The 13,641-nt window shown below is 43.4% G+C and overlaps 1 protein-coding gene across 1 annotated transcript in view; it reads right to left on the reverse strand.

The window, feature by feature from the left end:
• arhgef10 (Rho guanine nucleotide exchange factor (GEF) 10) overlaps positions 1-13,641 on the reverse strand; it is a 269,667-nt gene that overhangs the window by 39,556 nt on the left and 216,470 nt on the right. Inside the window, 1 exon segment of the mRNA XM_055636192.1 lies at positions 10,390-10,547. Coding sequence (XP_055492167.1) covers positions 10,390-10,547 — 158 coding nt within the window.

The following is a 13,641-nucleotide window of genomic DNA, read 5'->3' on the forward strand; positions in this document are numbered from 1 at the left end:
ACCTCTCTGCTCCTATACTCAAATCCTTTTGCAATGAAAGCTAACATACCATTCGCTTTCTTTACTGCCTGCTGCACCTGCATGCCTACCTTCAATGACTGGTGTACCATGACACCCAGGTCTCGCTGCATCTCCCCCTTTCCCATTGGCCACCATTTAGATAATAGTCTGCTTTCCTGTTTTTGCCACCAAAATGGATAACCTCACATTTATCCACATTATACTGCATCTGCCAAACATTTGCCCACTCACCCAGCCTATCCAAGTCACCCTGCAGTCTCCTAGCATCCTCCTCACAGCTAACACTGCCCCCCAGCTTAGTGTCATCCGCAAACTTGGAGATATTGCCTTCAATTCCCTCATCCAGATCATTAATATATATTGTAAATAGCTGGGGTCCCAGTACTGAGCCTTGGGGTACCCCACTAGTCACTGCCTGCCATTGTGAAAAGGACCCGTTTACTCCTACTCTTTGCTTCCTGTTTGCCAGCCAGTTCTCTATCCACGTCAATACTGAACCCCCAATGCCTTGTGCTTTAAGTTTGTATACTAATCTCTTATGTGGGACCTTGTCGAAAGCCCTCTGGAAGTCCAGATACACCACATCCACTGGTTCTCCCCTATCCACACTACTAGTTACATCCTCGAAAAATTCTATAAGATTCGTCAGACATGATTTACCTTTCGTAAATCCATGCTGACTTTGTCCAATGATTTCACCACTTTCCAAATGTGCTGCTATCCCATCTTTAATAACTGACTCTAGCAGTTTCCCCACTACCGATGTTAGACTAACTGGTCTGTAATTCCCCATTTTCTCTCTCCCTCCCTTCTTAAAAAGTGGGGTTACGTTTGCTACCCGCCAATCTTCAGGAACTACTCCAGAATCTAAAGAGTTTTGAAAGATTATTACTAATGCATCCACTATTTCTGGAGCTACTTCCTTAAGTACTCTGGGATGCAGCCTATCTGGCCCTGGGGATTTATCGGCCTTTAATCCATTCAATTTACCCAACACCACTTCCCGGCTAACCTGGATTTCACTCAATTCCTCCAACTCCTTTGACCCGCGGTCCCCTGCTATTTCCGGCAAATTATTTATGTCTTCCTTAGTGAAGACGGAACCAAAGTAATTATTCAATTGGTCCGCCATATCCTTGTTCCCCATGATCAACTCACCTGTTTCTGACTGCAAGGGACCTACATTTGTTTTAACTAATCTCTTTCTTTTCACATATCTATAAAAACTTTTGCAGTCAGTTTTTATGTTCCCTGCCAGTTTTCTTTCATAATCTATTTTTCCTTTCCTAATTAAGCCCTTTGTCCTCCTCTGCTGGTCTTTGAATTTCTCCCAGTCCTCCGGTATGCTGCTTTTTCTGGCTAATTTGTACGCATCATCCTTCGCTTTGATACTATCCCTGATTTCCCTTGTTATCCATGGATGTACTACCTTCCCTGATTTATTCTTTTGCCAAACTGGGATGAACAATTTTTGTAGTTCATCCATGCAGTCTTTAAATGTCTTCCATTGCATATCCACCGTCAACCCTTTTAGAATTAATTGCCAGTCAATCTTGGCCAATTCACGTCTCATACCCTCAAAGTTACCTTTCTTTAAGTTCAGAACCATTGTTTCTGAATTAACAATGTCACTCTCCATCCTAATGAAGAACTCAACCATATTATGGTCACTCTTGCCCAAGGGGGCACGTACAACAAGATTGCTAACTAACCCTTCCTCATTACTCAATACCCAGTCTAAAATAGCCTGCTCTCTCGTTGGTTCCTCTACATGTTGATTTAGATAACTATCCCGCATACATTCCAAGAAATCCTCTTCCTCAGCACCCCTGCCAATTTGATTCACCCAATCTATATGTAGATTGAAGTCACCCATTATAACCGTTTTGCCTTTGTCGCACGCAAACCAACCTCCTTCCATTGACCCCATCTACATTTCATACTGCCTTGGCAAAACCACCAACATAATCAAGGACCAGTCTCACCCCAGACACTCCCTCTTCTCCCCTCTCGCATCAGGCAAGAGGTACTGAAGTTTAAAAACGCACACCTCGAGACTCAGGGACAGTTTCTTTCCAGCTGTTATCAGACAACTGAATAGTTTTCTCACCAACTAGAGAACAGCCCTGACCTCCCATCTACCCCATTGGGGTCCTTCGAACTATCTTTAATTGGACTTTACAGGACCTTATCTTGCACTAAACGTTATACCCTTTATCCTGTATTTGTACACTGTGGATGGCTTGATGGTAATCAGATATAGTTTTTCCACTGACTGGACAGCCCCCAACAATAAGCTTTTCACTGTCCCTCGGTACATGGACAATAATAAACAAAAATAAACTAAACAACATGGGCTGAGGGTGAAAACAAGATTCCTATTTCCCCGACTTGCCGCCCTCCTATCCTCCCTCCTTCTCCTCTAAGCAGAACAAGCTGATGAAGAGTCAGGCTGGCATCTTCTCCTGGAGCCATGGAATCGTGCAGCATGGAAACAACAGCCCTTCAGCCGCGCACAGTTCTCCATGGGTCACCCTAAGCTCTGCAGTGACAGGAATGCCCGAGGGCAACGGCATGCCCATTTCATTTCTTCTGTCTGCAAATTAATCTGCAGCAAAATAGGTCAGTGATTGAAGCGGAATCTGTCTCAATGCTGTCAGGAACTGTTTAATTAAAGTCAAAATGCAGAAGTACGGTTTACATTCTTGCTGAAATGTAAAAAATAATTTTGACCAAATAAAATGTCAGATGAGGGTGGAAGGATGCAGAAAAATATTTGAATGAATATATTCCAGCTCTTCATTCAGAACTGAGGATATAATTTCCATGCACTGTAAAACGTCCTCTGAATTTTCCTTTCCAACTGAATGCTGCTCTTATCCACAAAGACAAAAGGCACGCTCAGAGGCACTTGTTTGATAATGTTTACAATGTCTGCAGCCCAGTGACAGTGTTTCTGTTATGAGATTCACATAAACCCTATTATAATCAACAATGGTAGCTGTTCATTGGGTATTTTTAAAACAGAGATTGACAGATTATTGATTAGTACGGGTGTCAAAGGTTATGGGAGAAGGCAGGAGAATGGGGTTGAGAGAGAAAGATAAATCAGCCATGATTGAACGGCAGAGTAGATTCGATGGGCCAAATGGGTCAATTCTGCTCCTATGACTTATGAACTAATAAAACCGCAATGGATGAGGAGGAGGTAAAGGTGGGCAAAATGGTGGAATGGAAGGCCAGGTCGTGTCAACATCTGAGGGCTTGTTGCTGAGAGTGGTTCTGCCCATCATGTGCTCAATGCAGACTCGGAATCTGAGTATGTACAAAACAATGGTGAGACTGCACCTGGAGTATTTGGCACAGTTTGGCACCACAGTATCGGAAGGATGTGACAAAGCTAGAGAGGTTACAGAAAAGGTTGGCCACCATCTTGCCAAGACTGTCGGGCTTGTGTTATAATGACTGGAGAGATAGACAGGGGCTATTTCCCTAGATGTAAAGGAGGCTACGAGTTGACCTCATAGAGATTTATAAAATCCCAAGGGGCATACATAAGATGGATGAACACAGTCTTTTTCCCAGGTTAGGGGAGACTAAAACTAAAGGCTCATATTTAAGGTGAAAGGGAAACATTTTTAAAGGGAGCTGAGTGAAGACTTTCCATTTGGTGGGCATATGGATTGAGCTGCCAAAGGAAGCCGAGAAACGGGTACAATGACAAAGTTTAAAAGACATTTGGAAAGGTTCATGAATGGGAAAGGATCAGAAGGACACAGGCAACTTGTCAGCATGAATGAGTTCGACCAAATGGCCTGTTTTCATGCTGTATTACTCTATGACTCCAATATTGAGTTTAGACAAAGTCAGGCTTGGCAATAATGGTTTAAACAGACCAAATGACAATTATTATGCAGTCTCCTAAATATCTGAGTGAAAGGAAGACAATATTTATTCTTTACATTTTTATTTAGTCTGAAGAAGGGACCTGACCTGAAACATCACCTATCCATGTTCTCCAGAAATGCTGCCTGACCCATTCGTTACTCCAACATTTTGTGTCTTTGGTATAAACCAGCATCTGCAGTTCCTTATCATTACTACATTTTTTCTAATGAGATTCACAGCTAATGGGAGTAGGCGTAAATCAGAAAAAATGAAGAGGTTAAAAAAACAGTATTATCCATAATTAAAGGTTAGTCGACAAGTAAGCATATTTAAATAAAGACAAATTCATTTTCACATTCAATTCCCTGCCGCAGAGGGTAGTCGAGGCCAGTTCATTGGCTATATTTAAGAGGGGGTTAGATGTGGCCCTCGTGGCTAAGGGGATCAGAGGGTATGGAGAGAAGGCAGGTACGGGATACTGAGTTAGATGATCAGCCATGATCATATTGAATGGCGGTGCAGGCTCGAAGGGCCGAATGGCCTACTCCTGCACCTATTTCTATGTTTCTATGTTTCTAAGGTTGCAAACACTTTGCCATTCCGTACACTAGTTACACAAGAAGTAAGCATATTTAAATAAAGACAAATTCATTTTCACATTCAATTCTCTGCGCATGATTACATTTTCCTCCTTCAGACTTTGATTTGTTGGAAGGCAAGACTGAGAAGCTGCTGAACCTTTAGTAGCACGGGCACCATCACAGGTTTTTAAATGACTCAGAACGCATGTCGAATGTGCACAGAACATTGAGCAATTTAACCTTCCTGAGCCAGTCGTCAGCACTAGCTTTAGTAAAACAGACTAGAAGGCAGGTGAGAACCAGAGTGGGAGACATTGTTGAAATATTTTAACAGCATACACATCTGAGAGCTGAATTAAAATTCGAAGGTCACAAAGACATCATTGAAGTTTAGTTTAGAGATACAGTGCGGAAACAGACCCTTCGGCCAACCGAGTTCACGCCGACCAGCGATCAAACAATAGTTTTATCCCACACTACGTTGCAGGTTAATTGGCTTCTGTTAATTGTCCCTAGTAGGGACAATTAACAGAAGCCAATTAACCTGCAACGTGTCTTTGAAGTGTGGGAGGAAACCGGAGCATCCGGAGAAAACCTACATGGTCACAGGGAAAACATACAAACTCTGTACAGAAACTACCAGAATTGACAGAGCTACAGAGCAGTGAACTTTAACCTTGCAAAGAAACCTTGCAGCAGCTCTCAGCCTGCAACTCTGCCTGCTCAAGTTAGGTGACAATCAGCCTTAGCTCTCCCTCTCAGTTACCTTGCTTCATGGATTCCAGCTGCTTTTAAATTCCTCTTGTATTTCTGCTCCCTCCAGTCCGCACATCTAAGTTCAGTAAAATATTCATCACGGCAATAAATGGTTCCTGCCCACATCACCCTGTTGCTGCCGGATACACCTGAATTAAAACTGTAACTGTTCTGCATGGACTGGTTGCTTCACGCCCTGGTTCGGCAACTCGAACGCCAGGGAACGACGGAGAATAAAGGAGTGGTAGAGTCCCCGGTCCATCACAAGTACTGGCCTCCACACCAATGAAGGGATCTATAGGAGGCTCTGCCTCAAACAGGGAGCCAGCATCATCAAAGACCCACACCATCCTGGCCTTGCTTGCATTTCACTCCTGCCATCGGGAAGAAGGTATAGGAATCTGAAAACTGTGATAACCAGGCTCAAGAATAGCTTCTTCCCATCAACCTTCAGACTCTTGAACACTACACAATACCAACCTCAACTATGAATTATGGACCGTCTTCGGTTGCACAAAGGACTTTAGGTTTTTTTTTGCACTAGGATTATGGTTATTAATTTATTGATTTTTTGGTTATTATATATTATCGATGGGTATTGTGTTTACAGGCATGTTATGCTGCTGCAAGAATTTCATGACCCCATTGTCGGTACATCTGACAATTAAACACTTTTGACTTGACTGCTCAGTAAAAAAAATCCACATAACAAAGAGTTGCAATAATATTGAATGGTAAAGGAAAATGGGGAGAGAGCGATTACTCGAGCACTAGATCTAATTTGTTTGCCAAAACACTGGCATTGTGAGGGCATTCGGTGCTACACTGATCCATTTGCTATGAATCCACTGGGGATAAAAACAACCATCTGCCATCTAGCATGTTCTGTACATAAACTACAAGTTGTGTTTCTTTTAATTTATGGTCACAGTGAAAAAATGGTGTTGCCCAGCAAAATAAAACTTACATCATCACAAATCTGGCATACAGAGTATAGTGCGCACCCCATCCAGTGATGGGGCAAAGCAAGCATCCCAGGTTACGCTCATAGTAATTGTTCTGCCCGTGGGAAATATGTTTAAGTGAGCTTTTCACAAGATAATTACTCTGTATGTAAGATACCAGGGACTGGCACATTTCCAAACTGCTGCCACATGTATTTCTATTAAACCCACTCCAGGGGTTTAATAACACAGTATAATGTGGCACTTCCAGTCAGCACTGCACACTGGAGGTGAACTCAAGCCCTATCTGTTCCCTCGGGTTTACCAAACACAGCAGAACTGAAGATTCCCATCCAGACAGACAGATCTGCGCAAATAAATGTCACAAATTTTGACTGTAACTGTCCTGCATGGACTGGTTGTATCACGCCCTGGTTCGGCAACTTGAATGCCCGGGAACGACGGAGATTACAAGCAAATTAGAGATTGGTCTCCTAATTTGAGGAAGGACATCATTGTGATTGAGGCAGTGCAGTGTAGGTTCACGAGATTGATCCCTGGGATGGCGGGACTGTCATAAGAGGAAAGATTGAAAATACTAGGCTTGTATTCACTGGTGTTTAGAAGGATGAGGGGGAATCTTATAGAAACATATAAAATTATAAAAGGACTGGACAAGCTAGATGCAGGAAAAATGTTCCCAATGTTGGGCGAGTCCAGAACCAGGGGCCACAGTAGAATATAGGGGGGGGGGGGCATTTAAGACTGAGGTGAGAAAAAACGTTTTCACCCAGAGAGTTGTGAATTTGTGGAATTCCCTGCCACCGAGGGCAGTGGAGGCCAAGTCACTGGATGGATTTAAGAGAGAGTTAGAGCTCTTGGGGCTAGTGGAATCAAGGGATATGGGGCGAAGGCAGGATCAGGTTATTGATTGGGGACAATCAGCCACTATCACAATGAATGGTGGTGCTGGCTCGAAGGGCCGAATGGCCTCCTCCTGCACCTATTTTCTATGTTTCTATGTTTCAATGGTAGAGTTCCCAATTTTACTGATTAGTAAAATCATTACATCAAAGTACATTCTGTAACATTTAAATGTCCTAACAAATTGCTTTTGACAGACAATTAAATTCCGTCTTCCAGCAATATGCTGGCAGATTATTTGGGAGGTGACAGAATAATATGAGATTATCTATCAGGCACTCTATTTTGTTAGATTTTTTAGATCGTTTATTGTGACACCGTACAGACAGCACCCTTAGTCAGGATCGAACCTAGACTCTCCGGCGCTGTAAGGCAGCAGCTTTACTGTTGTGTCACTCTGCCGCCCATAATAAACTACACTAAACTAAACTAAACCACCTGGGATTTGTATCTCATGACACTGATAGAATATGTGAAAATGGAGCTTGCTGAAAGAAAACTCCTTTCTATCAACACTGCCTGGTACACCGCTCCAAATGGGGTCATAGGCTGCCCAGTATGAATATAGTAAAAAGAAAATAGTTTAGCCGGTTCTAGGATAGGCATTAGAGGATCAGCAGTCCGGGCCTACAATTGGTGACTAATTAGGAAAATTAGGCTGTTTCCCAGCAGTAGATAATCCAGTTATGGGAAGGACAAGTAGATTGGGTAAAAACAACACTGAATAGTGAAGGCCAAGTTTCAACAGGATACCTTCAAAACATCACAAAGCTTCCATTTTACACGAACCTTTGAAGGTGTGCATGGTTGCAGGTTAATTAGCTACTATAAATTGCTTCATTCAGTAAGGGAGTGGATGCAAAAGTGGAATAACATAGAACTAGTGTAAACGGGTAATCTATGGTCAGCGAGGTCTCAGAGGCCTAAAGGGGTCTGTTTCCAAAAGGCTAAGGTTCACAGGGTTCTTGTGAACCTTCATGCTGTTTTGAAGGTTTATACTGCTGAAATTTAGAGGCACAGCTGCACAACGGTAAAGTTGCTGCCTTACAGCGCCAGAGACCCGGGTTTGATCCTGACTATGGGCGCTGTCTGTACGAAGTTTGCACGTTTTCCCAGTGACCAGCAATGGGTTCACTCTGTGTGCTCTGGTTTCCTCCCACACTCCAAAGATGTACAGGTTTGTAGGCTAATTGGCTTGGTAAAATTGTAAATGGACCCTAGTGTGCGTAGGATAGTGTTAGTGCGTGGGGATCACGTACTCAATGGGTCGAAGGGCCTGTTTCCGTGCTGTATCGCGGAACTAAACTAAACGAGTCCATGGGAAACGTTTTTGTTTTTACAAGAAGTCAGAATAAAGAGTGCTTGGACATTTCAAAATGTTTGGCAATGACGCCCATTATTCTTGTGTTGATGCTTCAGAAGGCAATGATGAGAATGACTGGTGGAAGATTCAGTACTAACTTTCAAGAGGATTTGAAACAATTGAAAAGGGAACATTGTGCAATGCTGTGTAAAAAGAGTTGGTGAGTGCGGACTAATTGAACAGTTTCATCAGATATGTGGGAGTGGGACCAGAGGTTCAATGGTCCTTCTGTGCTGTGTGATTCAATTGTGGCACTGCCTTTCTCTCTCTCCAACCCTCCCTGCGGTATAACTGAATCGTTGCATTTTATGTGAGCGATATGTATTTAAGAGTGAACTACTTGAAAGGTTTTGATTGAGGGAGAATCTAGGTGACAGTCACTCTAAGCTGGGCTAAGTCATAGAGTCAAACAGCGCGGAAATAAGCCCTTTGGCCTAACTTGCTTACATTGACCAACGTGCACCATATACTCCGGTCCCACCTGCCTGCGTTTGTCCCAAATCTATCGAAGTCTATCCTATTCATGTACCTGTCGAAATGTCTTTTAAACATATTGTGATTGTACCTGCCTCAGCTGCATCCTATTCAATATATACAATACAATACAATACAATCCTCTGGCAGGTACTATCACAGGTTTCTATTAAATCTTGTCCTTTCTTCTTAAAGACGTGTACTGCAAAAACCATCAGAACTGTGGCGGTACCAATGCAAGGCTAAAAAATCATCTATCCTCAATCTCTTGAACAGGATTGCAATGGGAAAAATTAGTTCCATCAACTTCAAACAAAATCATTAAAGATAGAAGAGAACTATGTTCAGGGAAGTCCATCTGTTTGTAAATAATCTGTCCAAATTGAACAAATTACTTTGCAATGCTAACTATAAGAGATGGGTTATGGTTAACAGAACACTACAGCAAAGGCCTCACGGACATTCTGTGACGTGGCTAAGTCATGGATTTCTTTCCATGACAAGGTATAATTTCACCGTCAAATGTTGCCAACATCTTTTAAAATAAGTGAACTGGCTGAAATGTTTCGGAAGGCAATGCAGGTGCTGGTTTATACTGAAGATAGACACAAAATGCTGGAGTAACTTGGCGGGTCAGGCAGCATCTCTGGAGAAAAGCAATAGGTAATTTTTTGGGTCAGAAGGATTCTGACCCGAAATGTCACCTAGAACATTTTCTCCAGGGATGCTGCCTGACCCGTAGTTACTCCAGCGTTTTGTGTAGATGAACTGTTTTCAGTTCCTCTCGACAGGTGCCGCCTGATTTGTTGAGTTTCCACCATTCTGTGTTCTTCTTGCATGTTCTGTACTGTTGACTGAGAGCGTGCAAGATGCCACACTTTTTGTTGCTTCGGCATTGTTTTGGGGGTATTGCATTGGTAAAGCTGAAATCTTTAGGACGGTTGTCCTTTTATTTCTCAGAACCCACCTCATGGAGGAGGTCTGGTATTTTTTGTCTATATTTTATTAAAGATGAAATAATAAATAGTAAGAGAATATTAAATCATAAGGGCAGCACAGCAGCACAGCACTAGAATTGCTCTCTTAAAGCGCCAGAGATTCAGGTTCAATACTGACTACAGGTGCTGTCTATACGGAGTTTGCACGTTTTCACTGTGATTGTGTGCGATTTTTCCGGGTGCTCCGGTTTCCTCCCACACGCTAAAGACATAGATTTACTGGTTAATTGACTTCAGTAAAATTGTAAATTGGCCCTAGTGTGCGGGAGTGTACAGGGTGATCGCTGGTCGGCATGGACTCAGTGGGCTGAAGGGCCTGCTTCCATGCTACATCTTGTAAGCCCGAAGTCTAAAGAACTTTGTATTCTGTAATTCAATGAATCATTTAAATCTTGCAAAGACAATGAGGAGTTTGTGGTAAATGGATGGCATTGACCTACCTTCTGCCTTGGTAAAGATTGCGATATTTCCATTGACAAGTCCAGCGTACAGGCAGTGAAACCTATAGACCAGGCTCACCACCGTTGACTTGTCTGGAGCAGAGAAATGCTGAAGTCTTACTTTCTTCGATGCTTGATTGCTCTTGTACACTGAAATGCTGCAGAGAAACAAACAGGAAAGAATGTCCTCACAGTGATATGACCCATCCATTCCATGCCATGGTTAAAATCATAGATATCATCGCCTCGGGGAATGCCTGACTGCAGTTTTACTGAGCGTAATTCATTTAGACAGTTCTTGCCTTTACATTGTGGTATGAAGTGGACGAGCAAATTGCCTGTTTGTTTTACATTTCCACAAACTTTTATTTGCAATAAAATCAATGGAATAAAAAGGCAATGAGGGGAAAGTGGATTGCAATCTCACCATTAGCCATTTTACAGCTAATACCTCCCGCATAGCAGTAACACTGGTTTCCTTTCAATGTGGTTTGCCCTCAGCTAAACATATCTGTCTTCCCGATTCATATTTAACCACTGATATTACAAGGCCAGTCAAAGCAAAATAATCTAGGCTAATGTCAGGAAAGCACATTGTTTAATGCATTTCCCCACTTTCATCTTAATATTTGAAGACAGATATGACGAATCTTCAGAATGAGCATGAAAATATTTTCTTTGAATTCAGAACAGGCACTTGCATATCAAAGACAGTTTATAAATAACGTGGCACACTGGAGCCGCACTAATCTGTGTTATCAGAATGATAGTCATACAGCACAGAAACAGGCTATGCCTCAATTTGTCCATGCCGAACAAGATGCCCCACCTATGCTAATCCCAACAAATAAGGTGATGTTTGTCTGCAAATTCCCTCTGTAGCCCGCACGATTATCTGCAACTACACCATGCTGCCTCAGAAAAGCAGCCAACATAATCAAAGATTTGTCCTGCCCCAGTCACACCTCCTTCTCTCTGCTCCCATCAGCAGAAGGTACAGAAGCTTGACATGGAATGGAATGGAATACTTTATTGCCACATGTGTCAAGGCACAGTGAAATTCTTTGCTTAATTCAGTACCACCAGTCGCAGTAACAGCTTTTGACCCTCTGCTATCTGCTTCTTGCCCTCTGATTTTTGGGTCGAGACCCCTGATGCAGACTGAGAGTCAGGTGAAAGGGAAACGGGGGATATAGATGGTGATATAGAGAGGTATAGAACAAATGAATGTAAGATATGCAAAAAGTAACGATGATCAAAGAAAGGTGGCGCTGACAATGGTTCATTGTTGGCTATGGGTAGGTGAAAACAAGATATACAGACAGTGGAACTCAACAGGACGACAGTGAAACTAGTGCGATGACTAGTGTGGGGTGGGGACAGAGAGAGAGGGGATGCAAGGGTTACTTGAAGTTAGAGTAATCAATATACATACCACTGGATTGTAAGCTGCCCAAGCAAAATATCAGCTGCTGTTCCTCCAATTTGCATTTGGCCTCACTCTGACTAATGCCAGAAAGGTCAATATGGGAATGAGAAGGGGTATTAAAGTGTTTGGCAACCAGGAGATCACATAGGTCAGGGTGGAATGAGCGTAGGTGTTCAGCGAAACGATCGCCAGTCTGAGCTTGGTCTCGCCGTAATATACGAGTCCACACCTGGAATAGTGGATACAGCAGATGAGGTTGGAGGAGGTGCAAGTGAACCTCTGCCTAACCTGAAAGGACTGTTGAGTTCCTGGACAGAGTCGAAGGACAAGGTACAGCAACAGGTGTTGCATCTCCTATGGTTGCAGGGGTAGCTTGGGAGGGGGTGGTTGGGTGGGAAGGGATGTGTTAACCGGGAGTTGCGGAGAGGACGGTCTCTGCAGAAAACGGAAAGGGGTGGAGATGGGAAGATGCAACTAGTGTTGGGATCCCGTTGGAGGTGGTGAAATTATCGGAGGATTATGTGTCATATGTGACGGCTGATGGGATTAAAGGTGAGGACTAGGGACTCTGTCTCTGTTGCAACCAGGGGGAGGGGGAATCAAGAGTGGAGCAGCGGGGTACTGAGAATACACATGTGAGGGCCTCATTTATGATGGAGGGAAACCCCCGTTCACTAAAGAATGAGTACATCTCAGATGTCCTGGTATGGAACACCTCATCTTGGGCGCAGATGCGGCGTAGACCAAGGAATTGGGAGTAGGGAATAAAGTCTTTGCAGGAAGCATGGTGGGAAGAAGTATAGCACAGCAGAACAGCATCTCTGGAGAACAGGAATAGGTGATGTTTTCAGTCGAGACCCTTATTCAGACAGAGTCAGGGGAAAGTCTGAAGCAGTGTCTCGACCGTAATTGTCACCTATTCCTTTTCTCCAGAGATGCTGTTTGACCCGCTAAGTTGCTCCAGCTGAGATAGAGCTTAGAGATGGGGTCAGTGTATGCCTGGAACGGGGATTGTTCGATGTACCCTATAAAGGGGCAGGCCTAGCCAGGGCCCATGCGAGTGCTTATGGCTATGCCTTTGATTTGGAGGAAGTGGGAGGAGTCGAAGAAGTTGTTGCGAGTAAGGACCGGCTCCGCTAGGTGGAGGAGAGTGTTTCTTCTTCTTCTTCTTCTTCTTAAGCCCTTTGCTCCTCTATGGAGCATGGGCCATTGGCAAATGTCCTCCACCTCACTCGGTTATTGGCAGTTCTTTTGAGATCTCCCCAGTTGAGCCCACTCTCAGACATTTCTGTCCCCAGTTGAGCCCACTCTTCTCCAGTAGTTCCTGGGGCGGCCTCTTTTCCTTTTTCCTTGGGGGTTCCATTTCAGGGCTAGCCGGGTGATGTTTGTGGCAGGTTTCCTGAGGCTGTGTCCAATCCAACGCCATTTTCTCCTTCAAATTTGTAAGTCCATGGGCTCCTGGCTTGTTCTTTTCCACAGGTCCACATTGCTTACTTTGTCTCTCCACCAGATGTTATTCTCCTAAGGCAGCTGTTAATGAATGTTTGCAGCCTGTTTGTAGTGTGTTTTGTTGTTTTCCATGTATCTGATCCATACAGCATCATCTGTTTCACATTTGAATTAAAGATGCATGTTTTGGTGTTGATTGAGATTGGTGTTTTGAGCTCCAGATCTTCATGAGCATGTTAGACACCACCCTAGCCTTATTGATTCTACTTTTTACATCTACCTCTGCCCCTCCGGTGATGTCTACAACAATACCTAGGTATGTGAATGTTTCTACTTCCTCTAGAGCAGTGTTATGCATAGGATAGGGTTGCTGG

Source organism: Leucoraja erinacea, chromosome 5 (genome assembly GCF_028641065.1).
Source record: "Leucoraja erinacea ecotype New England chromosome 5, Leri_hhj_1, whole genome shotgun sequence".
Classification (NCBI taxonomy): domain Eukaryota; kingdom Metazoa; phylum Chordata; class Chondrichthyes; order Rajiformes; family Rajidae; genus Leucoraja; species Leucoraja erinaceus.